This window comes from Patiria miniata, unplaced genomic scaffold (assembly GCF_015706575.1).
Source record: "Patiria miniata isolate m_02_andy unplaced genomic scaffold, ASM1570657v1 HiC_scaffold_20, whole genome shotgun sequence".
NCBI lineage: Eukaryota > Metazoa > Echinodermata > Asteroidea > Valvatida > Asterinidae > Patiria > Patiria miniata.
The window spans coordinates 31,871,077-31,890,039 of NW_024037059.1; the positions used below are offsets into that span (position 1 = coordinate 31,871,077).

At 39.7% G+C, this 18,963-nt stretch overlaps 1 protein-coding gene across 3 annotated transcripts in view; it reads right to left on the reverse strand.

The window, feature by feature from the left end:
* The window catches only part of LOC119728678 (peptidyl-prolyl cis-trans isomerase E-like), a 29,350-nt gene extending 12,045 nt beyond the window's left edge, over positions 1 to 17,305 (reverse strand). For 2 of the 3 annotated variants that reach the window (XR_005271117.1, XM_038200997.1), the window contains exons 1-7: positions 17,102 to 17,305; positions 13,216 to 13,358; positions 10,594 to 10,620; positions 9,820 to 9,901; positions 6,667 to 6,797; positions 5,305 to 5,431; positions 1,357 to 1,436 (exon numbers count right to left, since the gene is read on the reverse strand). Coding sequence is in view for 2 of the 3 variants with exons in the window: in XM_038200997.1 (XP_038056925.1) it covers positions 1,357 to 1,436; positions 5,305 to 5,431; positions 6,667 to 6,797; positions 9,820 to 9,901; positions 10,594 to 10,620; positions 13,216 to 13,358; positions 17,102 to 17,264 (753 nt within the window). In the remaining variant the exon portion in view is untranslated. The remainder of the gene's footprint in view (positions 1 to 1,356; positions 1,437 to 5,304; positions 5,432 to 6,666; positions 6,798 to 9,819; positions 9,902 to 10,593; positions 10,621 to 13,215; positions 13,359 to 17,101) is intronic. The other variant, XM_038200998.1, reaches the window with a different exon arrangement.
* Between the last annotated feature and the right edge of the window lie 1,658 nt (positions 17,306 to 18,963).

Sequence of the window (18,963 nt, forward strand, 5' to 3'; positions counted from 1 at the left end):
GCCGCGGGGTATTATGGGTAGGGCGCCAGAGGGCGCTATTGTATATAACTCTTAGCGGAAAATACCTGCCGGTAGGGGGAATATGCATAAGTAGTATTGCTCTACAGGTAAGTAGAGTGAAGTAGACACTCACTTTCAGAATGTCGATACAGCGCTGGAGACGGTAGCGGAAGGAGCGTGCTGCGGCCGAAAGCTTCTGAAGGAATGCAGGATCACCCCTGATGTCATTGCACATCTCCTCGTTCGTATGTTGTGCCAAACGGTCGAGGTGTGCAATAACATCAGGGGTGATCCTGCATTCCTTAAGAAGCTTCCGGCCGCAGCATGTGCCTTCTGCTACCGTCTCCAGCACTGTATCAACATTGGAGGACACCAATTTAGATTCTGACAGCGAGTATTTTGTCTGTATGGTGTTTAAATCTCACCCTCTTGCACAAAGCTGATGAAATTTGCTCAATAAAATTTGTCATGCCTCGTTTACATAATCTGAAATTTTGGTTTAATTCCATTAATCAACAACAGTCTTATTTAGGATCAAAAGTAGGACCTTTTTTGATACGTAGTATAATACAGGACACCAAAGTTTTTCGAAATACCAAAAGAAATCGTTTAGCGGAGTTCACTAAGGCACTTAATAAAATAAAGTAAAACTAAAACCCTACTCATCTTTGTGGTTGACTATCCAGTATCTTATTTCCAACAGCAAACGTTACAATTTACAATCCTTAAGATACAAAAAAAACTTGGTTAAATACACAGTTCAAAACACCTTCTGTCATCAGCATGTGCGCCGCCATTTTGAACAAGTCACGTGATCACATCTATGCCACTGAACTGTCGTCTGGTTGTGGGTGACATGAGCATGGTTGTGATTATTCTGTGTTGAGATGCTGCTTGTTCCACAATAATCACACAACTTCTCAGTTTTCTGCCGATGGTTTCGTCGCAATGCAAGCAAATCACAAGTTGACTTGGGAGTGGCTTTATATATCAAGTAGTTTTTTAAGCTAACTTGTCCTCTAACAAGCATCATTTGTTGAATGATGAAATCCATTCAGCCAATCGGTCTGGATGCATTCGTCAGGGACGGCATCTGTTTACAGTAGATGCATTAATGGTATCCGCAATGGGAGGAAGTTTGACATAAGATATTTGCCAGGGAAGACTTTATCAGGGATCTGTTTGCTTGAGACAAGCTGTCTTGAAATCCTACTAAATGAGAGCAATGACAGCTCGTCTTTCCAAGGAAGGCTTCAACTTTCAACCACAGATGGCAACTGACTGGTAATAAGGTTAATGTATTGGCTTAACTCCAGTTGGACAAGCCTTCAACAGTTTTGGATTTACAAAGGATACAAATGTTGGAATGATTCTGTGAAATGTGCTGCCTTTCATGCCAAAGCCCTTCTCATGTGTGCAAAGACACCTGAAATTCTCTGTGGAATAAAGGAAAGGTTAGATTGCATATTAGGCCCCAATATAAATCATATAAAAGAGTTATGTCTGCCTTCAAGTGATATATTATGCACATCTGTTGGTAATGCTATAGATTAATAGATTATGTACATGTATGTACATTATGGATGCAGATGACCCTAATATACATGCATGTGAACCATTCTTTGGCTGAACTGCTGAACCAAACCAAAATTCTCATAGCACTTCCTCACTTAAAGCTATAGTCCATCATTTGCAGCCATCCGAAAAAGTAACTGGTGTATTATTGTTGAAAAACATACTTGGTTGAAAGATAGTAAGTGACTAAACTCCCTGTGAAATTAATCTTTCTGGCAAGCTATCATTTTGAAGTAATCAACGAAAGAAGGCCTTTCCAACGGTGCGTCTTAAGACGGAAAATTTAAATTAGTAGTTCGTTTTGTTATTCGGCGCAGCGCGCGCAAGCATTGGCACGATGCACAGGCGCGCGCGGTTGCTATAATTCGTCGGATCAGTACGCGACATCGCGTATAGCTGCAATTCAAAACATGATTCTGCAACTTTTGATTTGAAATTGAGATGCTAGAATGCTGTTTTTCTCGGAATATACAGCTGAAGCTGAGCTGAAACTTCATCAGGTTAGTTGTTCAGTATCCTTCATTAGATTTTGAACACTTTTGTTGCTTCAAACGAACAAAATGCACAAATTACAAATGATGAACTATATCTTTAACCAAACTGAATTCATTGCCAAGTTCAGCACGTTTAGAAACCCATATTTGATCACCATGTATTTCTATTTGCTCAACAAAAATTATCAAAACTTGCACCACAAAAATCATCAAATTGTCCTTTTGAATTGAAAAAGAATGATATGTAAGGCTGACAATACTGACCGCATTTAAGCTATGTACATGCAGTCACAAATTTAACGCTGTCATTGTCAAGTAGGCTATAGCTGGTTCCCAGTCCTTCATTACCATTCCAGCTATCATTTTTATTTTGGCAGGGAACCAGTCCACCTGCTGCAAACCTTCTACATGACAACTTCAAAGCAATATGCTTAAAGGTCACATCAGCAAAGAAAATAACAGCGTTGCTGTTGAAACCCCTCAGCCAGAGTCAAGTTATCATCCGGAAACCATTAACCTTTAACTCAACATGGTGACCTTGACCTTTGGCCTTTGGACCCCAGAACCAGTCCCAACATGCCTGTACCGATGGAAAAACCCCTACCGAAGTTAGACACCAACATTTCATTTCTAACTCAAGTTATCATTCGGAACCATTTACATTTAACTCACCACGGTGACCTTGACCTTTGGACCCCAAAACCAATCCCAGCTTGCCTGTACCCAAGGACAACCCCCTACCCAATCAGACACCAAAATCTCATTTCTTACTCAAGTTATCATCCGGAAACCATTTACATTTAACTCACCACGGTGACCTTGACCTTTGACCTTTGGACCCCAAAACCAATCCCAACTTGCCTACTCCCAAGGGTAACCCTCTACCAAAGTTAGACACCAAAATATCATTTCTAACTCAAGTTATCATCCGGAAACTATTTACCTTTAACTCACCACGGTGACCTTGACCTTTGACCTTTTGACCCCAAAACCAATCCCAACTTGCCTACTCTCAAGGGCAACCCCCTACCAAAGTTAGACATCAAAATCTCATTTCTAACCCAAGTTATCATCCGGAAACCATTTACCTTTAACTCACCATGGTGACCTTGACCTTTGACCTTTTGACCCCAAAACCAATCCCAACTTGCCTACTCCCAAGGGCAACCCTCTACCAAAGTTAGACACCAAAATATCATTTCTAACTCAAGTTATCATCCGGAAACCATTTACCTTTAACTCACCACGGTGACCTTGACCTTTGACCTTTTGACCTCAAAACCAATCCCAACTTGCCTACTCCCAAGGGCAACCCCCTACCGAAGTTACAACCCCAAACAACATTTCTAACTCAAGTTATCATCCGGAAACCAAGCTACCCGGACGTACAGACGGACGGACGCCCTAGGCGATGACAATACCCCTCGAGCCTCTCGGCTGAGGGGTAAAAATGACCAAATTTTAAGTTGGTTTGTCAAAGCGTCACATGTTCTCAATCACAATTGATGTGAAAGAAGAACTATGAAAGTGGTAATTTGTAAGCATTTTTGATGTCCAAAGGTTGCCGGGAAGCATGTTGGTTAAGACAAATTGAGCACTATGGAGATGTTTTCCATATACGTCACTCAACTTTCATTTTGAATTCTGCACTTTAAAGGGACGATACAACATTTGCAAACATCAAAAAACGACATGTCCAAATTATCACGAAATACCTACTGGATTGTTAGGGAATGGCAGTCCAAAGCATCCTGTAAAATCATGGCTCTTGATGTGCTAACATTTTCAAGAAAACTTGTATTTTTCTAACGCTGGTCGACCAGCGTTGGAGAAAACTGGCTTTTTTCCAAAAACTGCTTCCAACTTGTCATATTTAGTTATTTCGCATTTTCTTTGCAAATTATTACACGCCTGTGAAGGAGTACAAGCCTGCTATAGACTGATTCTCTGATCTTACAATTCCCCCAAAGTCTAAAATTGCTCTGTTTCATCTTAAGTGGGGTCAGGGAGCCAGGCTACAAGAACATGATTGGTTTTCTTGGTTTTTCCAGCATCTACAAGCCCAAAACATGAAACAAGTCAGTTTAACAATATTTTCTATAACACACTAACCCTGCAAATCCATTTATGTTGGAAAATTGCAGCAAAAGCAAATGTTGTACATGTACATTCCCTTTAAAGTGTGTAAAATATGGACTTTTTTTGTTCATGCTAGAAAGCAGTGGCAGTGTGGTGTGGTTGGGTTCATTAATACTAGTATAGTAGTACCACATTATTGGAGCTAACATTTCTCCTGGGAATCAAAAAAAATTGACATTTGGATCTTAACAAGATCTTCAGAGGCAAAGTAATTTCTCCTGGGAGACACTTCCTACATGGAATGCTGGATTCCCCAATGCCTCTTCATCATTCCTTCTTACATACATGTACGAGTCTGTTTTAAACAATTTGAAAAAATACCTTCACATGCCGACTGTTTTGGTCTTAGCTCTTTAAATAGATTCACTGGGATTGAATACAAACTCACATCTTTAAGGACAATACTGGCTCTTATATTTTAACACTTGGTGAGTGCTTGTATGAGACTGCTTCCTGTTTTTACTGAACACTGATCATTTAAAACAATATCATGAACAACCCTACGGCTATACCCTTGTGTTTACTGGGGATCCAAACCTGAATGCGCGTCAGCTATTTACATGTGTACCACTGAAGATCCCCAGGCAACCACAGAACCAGATTGAAAGCAGCTTCCAACATGCAATATTCATAACGTCTAACCAGTCTTTTATGACAATGGAATGGCTGCCCATTCACTTGGATATGGTTTGATATCTTCAAACATTTGAGTTCATGGGAAGTGAGAGAAACTGATCAGCTTGAAGTGTGTCGTGAAGTGTGCCAACAAATTTAGCTGAAACTTTTGGGGGAAAAAGGTTTTTGTCTGGCTCTGTACTTCAGCTTGTAGACTTGATTTTTGATTCCAAACTATTTGTTAAATTCCACCTAATCTCAGCAAGCCTATCCAGGTCAAGTCCAGATGTGAGTGAGTCTAAAGCTGCTCATACTATAAGTGTCAAGTCAGGCTGAAGCCAGGGCCAAGTCATGATTGTAACAAACCAATTTATCTCTTTGGAATTAATATGACAATCCCTCTTACTTGTTGCATTTATTTGAGTGTTAACTCTAATTGTGAACCCTTAATTTTAACACAATATTGTCCATGTGTTACTACCTGCTGTCATAGGAACGATGTCTGCCCGGAGAACCATGACAATACGACCCACTTGCTTGGTTCCAATCTTGATGTCAAAGTACACATGAGGATTGCCTTTTGACCTCTTGAGAGGTGGAGCACCTGCCTAATTTCAAGATTCACAAAAATAAAGAACAAAGTTTGATCAACCAAATAATTTTCTCTGCAAATTTGTCAGCAATGTTTGCAATGCAACATATTCATTTTATGGAGGTTTTGTAAAGAGACAGGTACATGCAGGTCTGTATTTTTTTCCAAGGAAACATGTAGTGACAGTGCCTACAATATAGCACACTGAATTACAATTTTGCAAAGACCTATCAAAATTTACATGTAATTAAAAAAAAAAATAATGGCATGATCATGATGTATCATCTTATTTCATATTTTCATTATATTTTCCTTAGTTTCAGACTCATCTGGGGTATGTTTTGGTGAACATTACATGACGAAAAACTGGTTCTGTTGTTTCTCTTTGGGTAATTGTTTTGGGATTTGAGTATTGCATTATCGTGCGAGATTCTCGCCCATTTACAATTGCCAAAGAAATTCACTGACAAGAAACAACCAAACCAATTCTTAGTTACGACAGTTTATGACCGCCAAAACACACCCCAGATGTCTGGTTCTGCAGATGGTCAAATAAGAAACGATGTAACTTTTATTTGATGTAATGTGATACAGTGACATCACCACATCATTAATCACTACACATCTCCGGGTACGTTCCATTAGCTTCCTCATCTACACAAGGTTTACACTTGTGAAAGCCATGACATGAGGCTAAGTGAACACTGCCCTGTATTCATGGTATTCGCCTGGCATTCTGGGAAAATTAAAGGTATAGTCCATCATTTGGAATTTGTGCATTTTGTTCATTTGAAGCAACAAAAGTGCTCACTGACAAGATCCAAAGAAAGGTGCTGAACAACTAACCTGATGAGGTTTCAGCTCAGCTTTAGCTGCATATTTCATGTAAAACAACATTCTAGGATCTCGATTTCAAATCAAAACTTGCTGAATCATGTTTTGAATTGGGCCTGAATTCAGCGTCAGAGACAGTTCTCACAGTCAAGTCTTTACCCTGTCAGGATGGGTACAGTACCCCTAAACTGACAGTCTTTACATTGGGTTGGCACACCTCCAGAATCAATGTCATAAATATGTGTGCACAGTTTCCCATGTGGGTGTTGGAATTTGCCAGGATGGGTATGGTTCCTAGTAAATCATGCTAGGGAGTTAGGGCTAATTACAGGTTTGCTGTACAACTGTAAAGCTAAATGACTCCTATTTTAACTCAGCAAGTGTTTTTATAATTGTCAAGGAGTGCATTGTATTTACCTCATTTGAATCTGTTTCTGCTGATCTTTTGCCCGTTTCCTCATCACCTTGTCCGCCTTTCCCATCCTTATCTTCCTGTGCTTTCAATGTTGCTCCTGCATACTTCTTCAGCCAATTATCATCAGACCAAACTGAGACCAATACAAATACAAAATTACAGAAAAGAGATCTATATATTAAGTGTATTACACATTAAAAAGGGGAAATTCCAGCGATACAAACCACATACAATATTTATAAAAGAACACCATGAATCATGGAGGAAGCTACTAGTTTTTGTGGTAAATCCCCTCAACGCATCAGTACTGAGAAACTCTATTGCAACAAGAGTCAGTAGTCCCTTCATCTTTAGTGGCCTCCCACTGCCAATGACTATCTATGCCATGCAGGGTGTGGGTCTGAATACGACTCAGATCCATCAGCAACAATTACAAGCACCACTGCATACCTGTATATCACCATAGGATGTAGCCCTCACACCAACTGTCATTTCAAACTAATATTAGAAGTGAACAACACATTTTATAAAGTATGCAAAAGTGAAACCACAAATACTTTTCCTAAAAACTTCTATCAAATATAAGAGTTTAAAAATATCGGCTCCTTGCTGATTTATCTGAAATGTAGTGAAAATGCTGCTTATTGTATGGAAATTGTTTTTAAAGATAATAGTAGATAGATGATAGTCAACTGTTAATGAGACATGCCTGGTAGCATGTCTGTCCATTAATTTAGGTAGCATCTATAGCTTTAAATAGCGCCTGTGACTATGGGTTGAGAGGTGACCACTTTTTGCAGTGGACAAAGAAATATATCACTTGCAATGTAAAGAGGACTGGGCTTGTCATGTCACAAAGTATTGAAATAAACAGGGCGATTGTCCGTCCCATAAGCCAGAATACTGGAGGTACCTTCAACTCCTTCAGTTGACTGCTATATTATTATTATTTCAACCTTACTTGAAAAAGATGGTGTAAAGTTGCTTCCATTTGTACATGTGCTCATCATCTATTATAGGCAAGTGAGCAGCCAATTTAATTTTCGTGCGTTCGAATTCAAGCTATTTTGCCTCTCCAGTTGTTACTGCGTTTCAAATTCAGAATTCGGCCATTCAATTTCGTTTTGAGGCATTCAAATTCCTTTAGCACTGTGTTCAATTTAGCATATCGTCATTCTTTTTCGTGACACACAATCATCATTCAATTTAGCAAAGCTTGTTCGACTGGAGATTTTACTGATTTAATTTTTTTCAATTTTGTAAAGAGGCAATCAATTTCGCTTAAAGAGAATTCAAATAAGTACGACTAAAGAAATACGAATAAACAGATAAACTGTACTAGGCAACTGTTTTGTATCTTCACTTTAATTCAGGCAAACCTTGTTTTCTTTATTTATGCTTCCAGTAGACTTTACATGGGGCCAATGAGGTTTTTTCTTCTTCTTTGTTTTCTTCTTCATTCTTTTTTTTTGGGGGGGATCTTTATTGGTTAACTGACCAAGACCTAATTTTGTATTGTGTTTGAATGGGGTGTTTCTTTATGTTTTTCCTGGTTTTTTATTGCTTATGTTGTTTCTTCCTCAACCATCAATCTGTTGGCGTGCCAGACATCTTGGCATATATGTTTGGGTATGGTTGTACCACTGCATGCACTTCACTTGGGTGATGACATCAACGCTCTGGATGGCTGCTTGTTGAAGGAGATCGCACCTCCACTGCTGCATGTTCATTCCTGCTTGCTGGGCAGCCTGTCTGTCTCCGACACGTTGTTGCCACTCAGGTAACCCAAGGATGCGTTTAACTGCAGCCTTGAATGCAGAGTGTGCCATCTCCGTGCTGTCCAGGAATGGGGAGTAGCGAGGGAGGCGCTTCAGCTGGATCATTGGGTTGGCACCTTCAGGGAGTTGGGCTCGCACGTGAGGCCTCGCATTGTCGTATATGAGGTAAATGGGTTCGTCGTCTGGGAAAACTGCGTCACACTCTTGAATTGTGTCCGCAAGAAACTCCTCGAATCTCTCTCGCGTCACAGTTTCGAATGCGATTCGGCGGTGCACCAAGCCTACTTCACTAGAAACAGCGAAGGTGACATTGCAATTTCTCCCTCGTTGTCTGTTGACGACTCGTCTTGCAGCGATCCCTCATTGGAGCTCTACCCTGGGAGCGTCGAGTCCAGACGTTATAACCTGTCTCGTCAATGAAGACTAGATGCGCCAGAACATGCTGCAGGAACCACTCACCATACTGGACGCGTTGATCAAGAACTTCAGGGGAATTGCATCAGGGACGTCCTCCACTAGTTTCAGTGTAATCATCATCCCATCCAAGGCCCTGGCTTTGGTGGCAGTAGAAACCTGGGGCTTCTCTGGCAGATGCTCACTCAAACTAGCCTTCATTTGTTGAAGTGTCAAGACGGGATTAGCGTCAAGGATGCCTTGCAGATGGTTTCGCATGTCATCATCCATCTTGCTGTGGATTGCTCCTCCTCTTGCCAGCGTCTCTCGCCTTCCAGTCCTCAAATATGTTGCAACAATTGATCTGGCTGTGGACTTGTTGATGTTCAAATTGACCGCAAGCTCAAGGTAGTCTTGCTCGTTTCCCTCGAAGGCCTCAATCAACCTTTCTCGATCTACCTGGGCCACTCTAGCGTAGCGACCATGAGCTGCCATTTCTAGAAATATGCGTGTAAAACTGTAGCGAAAGCTCGTCTTCGAAGTACATGTACATCGGCAAAGTGACTCAAGTGCCAAAAAGTGAACCGTATTTATGCCTTCAACATTCTTAAGGAAACAAAAATTTAACAAAGCGTTTTTTAGATTGCACAAATTCCAGAAATGACTGCCCAAAAATGAATTGAATGACTAAACACACGCCTCAAAAAGCTCCTGCGAATTTGAATGCTGCTTTGTTGAATTGTTAAATTGCATGATTATTTTGTTAAATCGAATGACGCAACAGTACATTTGACTGGTCATAAAACGAAATCAAATTACCCTTTTCAGTAGCATTTGATTTCGCGCGAAATAGAATAGCGTAGTGGTTAAATTGGCTCCTCATTTGCCGAAATTGACCGAGAAAACCTATATTACAACAAATGTACAATAATATTCTAAAATCTGTCCAACTTCTTAAAGACAATGTAAAGTATAATACAGTACCTGGTTTGGAATGTCCCTCTTTGATTTTCATTGGCTTGGCAAGGTTGACTCGTATTGTCCTTCCAAACAGCTCAGAGTCATTCTGAAGAAACAAAAATGGACGTCTGCTAATTCCTATAGGTGTCATGTTTACACACTTAAACATTACGGGCATGAAAGAATATTGCTACACTTTTTCACACACAAAATATTGTAAAACTGTTTATGCCTTTTTTGTCTGTTTTTCCAAAATGTGTACAGGGTGAGTAAAAAAAACGAAACCCAGATGTTGTGACTTTTTTTTAGTGAAGTTCTCCATGTAGCACTTTCAAAATCTAGAACATGAAAGCCCAATTCATAAGCTTTCTTTTAGTACAAGAATCATTCAAATCACTCAAGTACTTTTCAAGTTACAGAATTTTCAACACAACACCGTTATGAAGTTCTGTCCACGGATCACAACATAGGTAAGTGTTCTTTTAGCAAAACAAGAACAATTCACATACATCCATCTCGACCAATGGGAATGGGTAAACTGTCTTGGGTATTTATGAATGATGCTTTATGAGCACCCTTGCAGACATGGATCCAACCATACTGACGTTTTCAAGTTCATGATTTTAACATACAATTACCAACCCATTTCTTTTTTTTGTTATCTTCTCTTTATGCACCCTGGACATATGTAATATATTTCAAGTACACACTTAAATATCACACGAGACTTGTAAACCAGACAGAAAAATAGTTTGTGCCCAAAAGTGAGACATAAATGATTGAATGATAGTGACTCACCATATTATCAATTGAAGCAGCAGCATCCTAGAAAAGAAAAATATTGCAAAACATTTTTGAATTAAATGAAAGTGTGAGACACATACAAACTGAAATAATCAATGTCATCTAGGAACTTAGCAAGGGTGCAAAAGTGATAAGGATTCCTCTCTTAAAAGAGCTTCCAGATTCAAAAAGCTTTTCTTAATCTAAATAAACAAGACGGCAAATATTGTGGTGTGGTCATTGTTTTGTTTGCGTTAACTCTTCTTTCCTTTTATCAGCAATATTTGTTGATTGCAGTTCTGTTACTCCCTAAAATGCCCAAATCTGCCCCAGCACTGCATGGGTTGATGGATTGATCAGGGTATATTATACAAGTACTTATGGTTTAATAAGAAGCCTTTCAACAAAGGATATCCCCATACATGTTAAGTTGATAATATAGGTTTTCCCGGCTATTTTAAAATGTTTATCATTCAAATTCATTGTTTCTAATATTCAAATTCGTCTATAAACATCAGTTTATAGTGCCCTCCCATTGTTTAATTTCGTCCTTTGTCAGACAATTTCAAATTCAGTTCAAGCAAGTTCAAACAATGAGCACAAGTTTTCGTCCCCAAATATTCCATTTCTTCTTGTCTCCGCCAAATCTTGTTATTCAGAAATCAAATTCGTCTAACTGATTTATATAAGATAAGATGAATCAATCTTTGAATGCTTCCATTGGGCAACAGCCTAGACGAATTTGATCTGTAATGACACTATTCTCGACCCGGTGACTAAAGAGGGTGACCAAACTTTCAAATTGAATGGTTCATGACTAAATTGGTTTTGTTAAAAGTATGTGACATTTTTTTCGTTGATGAAATTGAAAATAGAGTTGATGAATTTAAATGCCAAATCTTTTAAAATAGCCTGGAAAACCTATAGTTGGTTCAAAAATCAAATTTGATAAGAACATGTAGAAAACATTAGGGCATCCCTTTTTCATTCCTTGGTTCTCATTTCTGACAGACCCTAGTTTGAGCTTCCAAAGGAAAAAAAAACACCTTTTTTGTCACCGCTGACACTGTCTGGAACCCCCACTATCACAAAATAAATTAATAAAAACATAAAAAATATGAAATTCAGGAAATCAGGCCTTGTGATATATGACAGCTATGGAAAATAATAGAGGTTTGTGGCTTTATACCTGTACTACAGGCTGTAGTTCTACTGTTATATGCTGCCACTACAGCCAAAAGGATAGTGAACTTCATGGTGCAGATCTAAAGATGGCTTTATTTTTTCAGTGATATCGAATGATGCAGGGGTGTGAGTGACCACTGATAAAAAAGATCTGAAAATACCTGAAAAAAGGTGTAAAAAAAAGGTGAACTTTGGAAATCTCCAATACTTTTTACACAGCAAGTGAGGGGAAAAAGCTAAGTCCAAAACAAAAAAAGCTGAAATCAGCTTCAAAGCTGAGATTTCACACCCCTGATGATGAAAATCTCATTGCTATTAACAAAACAAGAGTCTATACGCACTTGACACCATTTAATTTAGCCATCTATATGGTTGCAACTGCAATTGATTTTCCTTCAGATGTTTATTTTTCGCCGACCGACTGACCCTTCTTCAGAGGCAAAAAAATATGAAAACCATTGAAATAAAAAGGGGCACCAAAGAGGAGTCCTTCCTGAGGACTGTACAGGACAAGATGATGTCATCAAATCAATGACTAGGCACCGACAAGCAGTTCCTGTATCCACAGTCTACAGTTTGCATCTTAACAGTTGAGGTGGTCCAAAATGTGTGATCAAACTGTACTGCATTTCATTTTGAAATGTTTGAGGTGAATACTGTTTAACAAATGGTAAAAAAAATGCAAGTAAAACTTGCGCGATCCCCTCGGCATCCTGGCAGTTTGTATACACGCACAGGCTGTTAGTATGGACAAGTTTCAGTGACGGCCTTAATGGTCCACCCGGCAGGCACCAGTTCTCAGTTGAATGGGGAGTTTGGGTTGAATGGAGATTTTTTATGAGATACCGGACTAACATATGTTGGAGTCATTTGTATTTCTCCAGAGACCGTGTAAATATCCATATTGGAAAGGATTTTTTTGACGCCAGCCTTCTCTCCACAGACCACCTTTCAAGTATGGTTGAAATTGATGACTGAACTTTGCAGTGAACCATACTGTACGTGTACCTAGTGTGGATATTACTTTGTTTTCGTGTAGTTAAGAAAAACCTGTGAAAAAAACTCATTTTGCTCACACTGTGAAAACTCTTTGAACCCAGTTTTTTTTGCTATGATTCCATTTAGTGTTTCTCTTCAGTTTGCAACGGATAAACCTAACCCCAAAATGCCTCTAAACCTGTTTTCCACAGCATTGTGTGGACGTGGGGAGGTCCACACAACGTCGCTGCTACCTGGTTTATGTGGACCTCTTTTGTTCTTAAGTCCACACAGTGAATGTAATGCTTGGACACACAGAAGGAATAACATATCGGGATAAGCCAGGGGGGTAACAGGTCCACAAAGGTAAAAGTAACAATCATAATTCATTCCAACAGACGGAGAACAAACTGAGTACATGTACATGTACATATAATGACCACCGTGGTTACTACACTATATTGCCTTCAATACCTCTGCAAACTCAAATTCAACAAATGCAAAGCCTCGGTGCTTTTCCGTTTCATAATCCAAGGGAATGTTGATATCCAGAATATCCCCAAATGGAATGAGGGCAGCATGCAGGACCTTCTCATCAACTTCTTCAGCAAGCCCTCCTGAAAAAAACACACAAAACACAAGGGCAAAATGAATGAAAGCTTAACCCTTACTCTCTGAGGGTAGTTTACTGCATGTCAGTTGGTTATGCCAATGCCCTCCAGCTGCAGTTATTTGGCAGATAACAAGTCTTAACAGTGAAGGCTCCAATTGGCAGGAGTTGGAGGCCCTGGAGGGTGCCTGATACTGACCAGCTGGGGGCACTTGATTGTTATCAGAGGACTCTCATTGTTCTCTGTGGCATGTATTGGAGTGCCTGTCCAGTTACCCTTGAAATGACATGGCAGATATTGGAGGGCCATGCAAAAAACATAGGAGATTTTCTTGAGGCACAATTGGCATGCATTGGAGGGTCAAGTAGGGTAAGGGTTAATTAATAACACCTGGGCAAATTCCATGAGAAAGCGGACACTTGAACATTAATGAAGTCTTCAAAACTGCAAGCATCACAACCTCCAATGTGGTATCAAGTTAAAGGGGACAAGGTCTTTCATTTGAGTGATGTGGCAGCGAGTTGGAATATGGTTTAAGGGCCCGGGCGATGTAATTTTTAACCCTAACGTCCTAGCCATTACTTTGGGATAAAGAACTGAGTACTACAGAATACTACAGTGTACGAGAGTTGTGCACACTTACAGTGAAGTATTTCATACTACAGTTTACTACTACATGTAGTAGTATTGTGTAGCTTCAGGTGAGGTAAGGTTTAATGTAGTCATTGCAAATGCACCTTTGTGTCCCATTCAAATTTCAACCTTATTTTTAGTTTTGCCATTTACAGAAAATGTTGGTGCCTTTTTGGTATATGCTAATTCCAATTTCTATATTCATGAGCAAAAGAGGCTGGCAACAACTGTGGCCGACACTTTTTGCCTAAATTGTAGATTGACACCCTTTTTAATTAAAGGGAATATACATCATTTGCTTTTGCTGTAATTTTCAGAAATGGATGGAATTGGGGGGTTGGAAATATATAGCAAATATAGTTACACTGACTTTTTTGAGGTTTTGGGTTCGAAAATGCTATAAAAACCAAGAAAACGATCATTTTCCTGTAGTCTGGTTCCCTGACTCCATATAAGAAGAAACAGATCAGTTTACATACATTGGGGAATTGTAAGGTCAGGGAACCAGTCTAGCTGGCTCGTACCCGTTCATAGGTTTGTAATCGATTGCAAACAAGTGCGATGGTCAATTGGGGCCAGTATTTGAAAAAAAAAGCCAGTTGTTTCCAACGCTGATCGGCCGATCAGCGTTGGAAATTGATACAAAAATACCACTTTTCTTGAAAATGACAGTATACCAGGTGCCATGATTTTACAGGATGCTTTACACTGTCATTCACTAACAGTCCAGCAAGGTATTTCCAAATGATTTGGTAGTTTTATTTTTTGATGTTTGCAAATGTTGTATTTTCCCTTTAAAACTAAAAGGGGGTATCATTCGTATGGTTTTGGTAGTTATTATTATTCACTTTAGGTAGTTGGATATCTATGAAATATTTGTGCAATATTCTTTTGTTTTGCAATAATGGCTAACTACACTTTGTTTATAAATTATTATCGGTAAAAAGGGTGCATGACATGCCCAATGGTAAAATTAGGTTGCTCTTGAAATAAGGATTATTTATTTCGAAGGCCATCAACATTCAACTTGGACCATATATTCTAGACCATGTCATGCATGTCCAACCGATGAGTCCGTATTTCATTATGAAACCTAAATTCTTGCTACAGTCACCGTCATGACCGTAACGATAGCACTGAGTTGAAAACTGGGAAAAAATCTATACTGGGCCACCACTCATATTCCTTAATAATAATAATATGACCTGAAAAGTACCAAAAGTTGTAAATCTAATGAAGAAACACTGTTTAACGAGAGCACAAATTCTTTGATAATACTTTAAAATGTTCTGACATGGCCCATAGACTTTGTGCAGGAGCTCCGAGTGGTGGCCTAGCCCCATAAATGTGGCCAATTTAATACTGGACTACCTCCGTAATAAAGGCCGCACTTCCACCATGTACTCCTAGAACTATGAGGCTCCACGTAGTGGAGCCTCATAGGCAGATTACCCCGCTAAACTGTTTGCTATACAAAACACCAACTAAGTACAAAAACGTCCATCCCAACCAAGCTTTTTCCCAATATGGCGTCAAATTCATTCATTGTGCGGCTCTTTATTAGCTATCCAGTCTTTATATAGAGATCAGTGGTTCCGCTCCTACCATACCCCCCGCGGCGCGCTCCGAGCGATCGAACCGAAAATGACTGCGATCATTCTGCGCGTGTCCACGTTTCAAGTGTCAGGTTGGCTCAGTGCGGAAAGGGCATACTTTTCATCATTTTTGCCGAAAAACCAACAGAATCCACCGATGTTTGTTGGGTGCACATAACGTGAGTATGTCATGAGGTATTGTACGGAGTTTAGGGGCAAACTGTGCAGCAGTTCTGTGGGAAAAAGCTTGGTTGGGATGGACGTTTTTGTACTTAGTTGGTGTTTTGTATAGCAAACAGTTTAGCGGGGTAATCTGCCTATGAGGCTCCACGTAGGAGAATCCACCATGTACAAAAACATGTCGAACTTTGTCAAATTTTCGTGAAATTTCATGTTGAAATTTTGATACGCAAATGTGTGCAAACGAATCTGGAAATGTCACGAAAAATAGACATCTGAAAAAGGCTGCACTTTCTGATTAGCCTATAACATTATAAAGAGGGTGGGTATGCTTCTAAAGCAAAAAAACCTACAAACTAAGCCTAAATGTGAAAATCTAAATTTGACAAAGTTTGACATATGTTTTACTTTTAGCCCCACTAGTGTGGCCGCGGTATGCTGCGCTGAGGTTTGGCGCAGCATACCGCGGCCACACTAGTGGGGCTAGACATGTTTTTGTACATGGTGGAAGTGTGGCCTTTATTTACGGAGGTACATGTAGTCCAGTAAATTGGCCACATTTATGGGGCCAAGTGGTGGCCCAGTATCATGGAATTTTTTCCAAGAAGTTCTTTCAGAAAAAAATAATGCAACCTGATGCCACTTTTTTCTTTATATACCATCTCAATGAAGGTCAGTCATTGCAGAAATTATGATAAGAAAGACCAAGAGGCTTTTTATAAGACATGAATCTGGGACTGAGTTAGCCCCATAAATGTGGCCTATTTACTGGACTGCCTCCGTAAACATAGGCCACACATCCACATGTACAAAAATCGTGTCGACGGAGCCAAATTTTGATTTTCACATTTAGGCTTAGTTTGTAGGGTTTTTTTGCTTTAGAAGCATACTCACCCTCTTTATAGGCTAATCAGAAAGTGCTGCCTTTTTCAGATGTATATTTTTAGTGAAATTTCCGGATTCATTTTTACACGTTTGCGTATCAAAATTTCAACATGAAATTTTACAAAAATTAGACATCTGAAAAAGGCAGCACTTTCTGATTAGCCTGTAAAGAGGGTGAGTATGCTTCTAAAGCAAAAAAACCCTACAAACTAAGCCTAAATGTGAAAATCAAAATTTGGCTCCGTCGACACGATTTTTGTACATGTGGATGTGTGGCCTATGTTTACGGAGGCAGTCCAGTAAATAGGCCACATTTATGGGGCTAGGACTGAGTGAGAAACATTTCCAATTTTGTTAGGAAATACTTAAAAAAATTCTTGACTCTCCATAGACTTTGTACACGACCGCTGAAGTGGCGTCAGGTTGCAACATTCTTTCATTTCTGTTCCTTCTCACCTACCCACATAAACCATTCGTTTGTTATTCGCCATGGTCTAAAAGTTAATGTATTTTGACATTCAGAAAGACAGCTCCCATGCCATACTCGCACCGACTGAACTTGTTGGTTGAAAAGTAAGTGGACTTGTTGTGACTTGCGACGTACGTACGCATATCGCATACACACGTGCGCATCGATACCATCATCGATAATAATAGACTGATCTATTTGTCTGGTTCCCTGACCATTCTTAACTGTGTCGCTACAGACAGGGTGTTGTAGAACCAGACTGAATTCGCAAAAGTATGGTGATCTGATAAGACCATAGAGTTATATATTTGTTTTAAATTAAAACTGGAGAGCGCCCTCTTTTACTGCGGCGGTGTCACGCTCACGCGCTTCGCTCGTCCCCCCGCCCTGCAAACAGGACGCTGGGATACTCTGATGAGCTTCACAGAATCTTGTGAAGAAAGTGGCCTATGACCTATGTATGAAGCATCTGGCTGCAACTGTTCAAGACTGCAGTTAGACAATGTGCGCAAATGCTAGCCGAAAACTTCCTATAGAATTGCGCACATTCCATACCGGATGTGATTTCTGTTTCATTGCGGACCATGTGGACAAAATTTTGAGCGTCGCATAATGCATTCCCACCGTTCGTGATTCGAAACGGAGCCTGAGCGAGTGACGGGAATTGTAACTTTACAACACATATAAGTTTTACAGAATTTTCTACATTATTATGATTTTCAACGAGAAAAAAACATCTCTAAACTGGAATAAAAGAGTAATGAATCAGTTTCAACAGCCGTTTCAATCCTTGCAGAGTCATGACCTTGATGACGCCCAGGTCACTGGTCACGCAAAATCCAACCAATCAGAGCATGAATTCATTAGAGTATCCCAGCGTCCTGTTTGCAGGGCGGGGGTACGAGCGAAGCTCACGCGCATGCTGCACGAAATCTTAAAGATGCGGCACGCACGCATTTTGGTGTTCTTATTGGCTGAAGGAGCCCGAAGCGCGTGCCCCTACCTGAAGCATGACTCACGCAAGTCTTGCGCCACCGCAGATTATTATTATTATTCTATTATTATTAATCATTTCTGGTAATGAAACCAAGGATTCCTCAAAAGCGCCCTAGGGCTGTAGCTCGCAAGCCTGAAAAAAAAAACGTGGAGATAAGATAATGAGAAGAAGTTACAGTTTTAGAGGTGGGAGGAAAAGTCCAGAAGAATATTCTGGGAAAAACCCACGGAATCAGGCAGGGACTGAAATCCTAATCAACATATTGGCCCAGGCGGGATTCGAACCCGGGTCACAGCGGTGGAAGGCGAGGAAAGTACCGCTACGCTAACCTGACTACGCCAACCTGACTAAAGGGACACTATACGTCCTGGAATATGGCGTGTCAAACGTTGCAATATTCAATATTTTGCAATATATATGTTGGATGTTTAATATGTGTTTGTTATCTTTTACATTTATGTGCGATGTTCAATATAAGTGTGCGATGTTTTTCATTATTTGCGCGATGTTTAATATATTTGTGCGATGTTTTACAATATATGTGCGAGGTTCAATATATGTGTGCGATGTTTTACATTCATGCGATTTTCAATTTATATGTGCGATGTTTTTTGACGATATATGATGTGCGATGTTTTCAATATTATGTTCGATTTTTTGCATTAAATGTGCGATGTTTTTCGACACAATTGTGTGTGTTGTTCTACAATATATTTGCGATATTCTCTCTCTGAGCTCCAAGGCCGATGTGCACCTGTCCCGTTTAATGATCCAGTTACCTGATAATTTGTTAGCATAAGCTGATGTAAAATTCGGCAAAATTAGATGTTTATGAAAAAAAAATCAAATTGT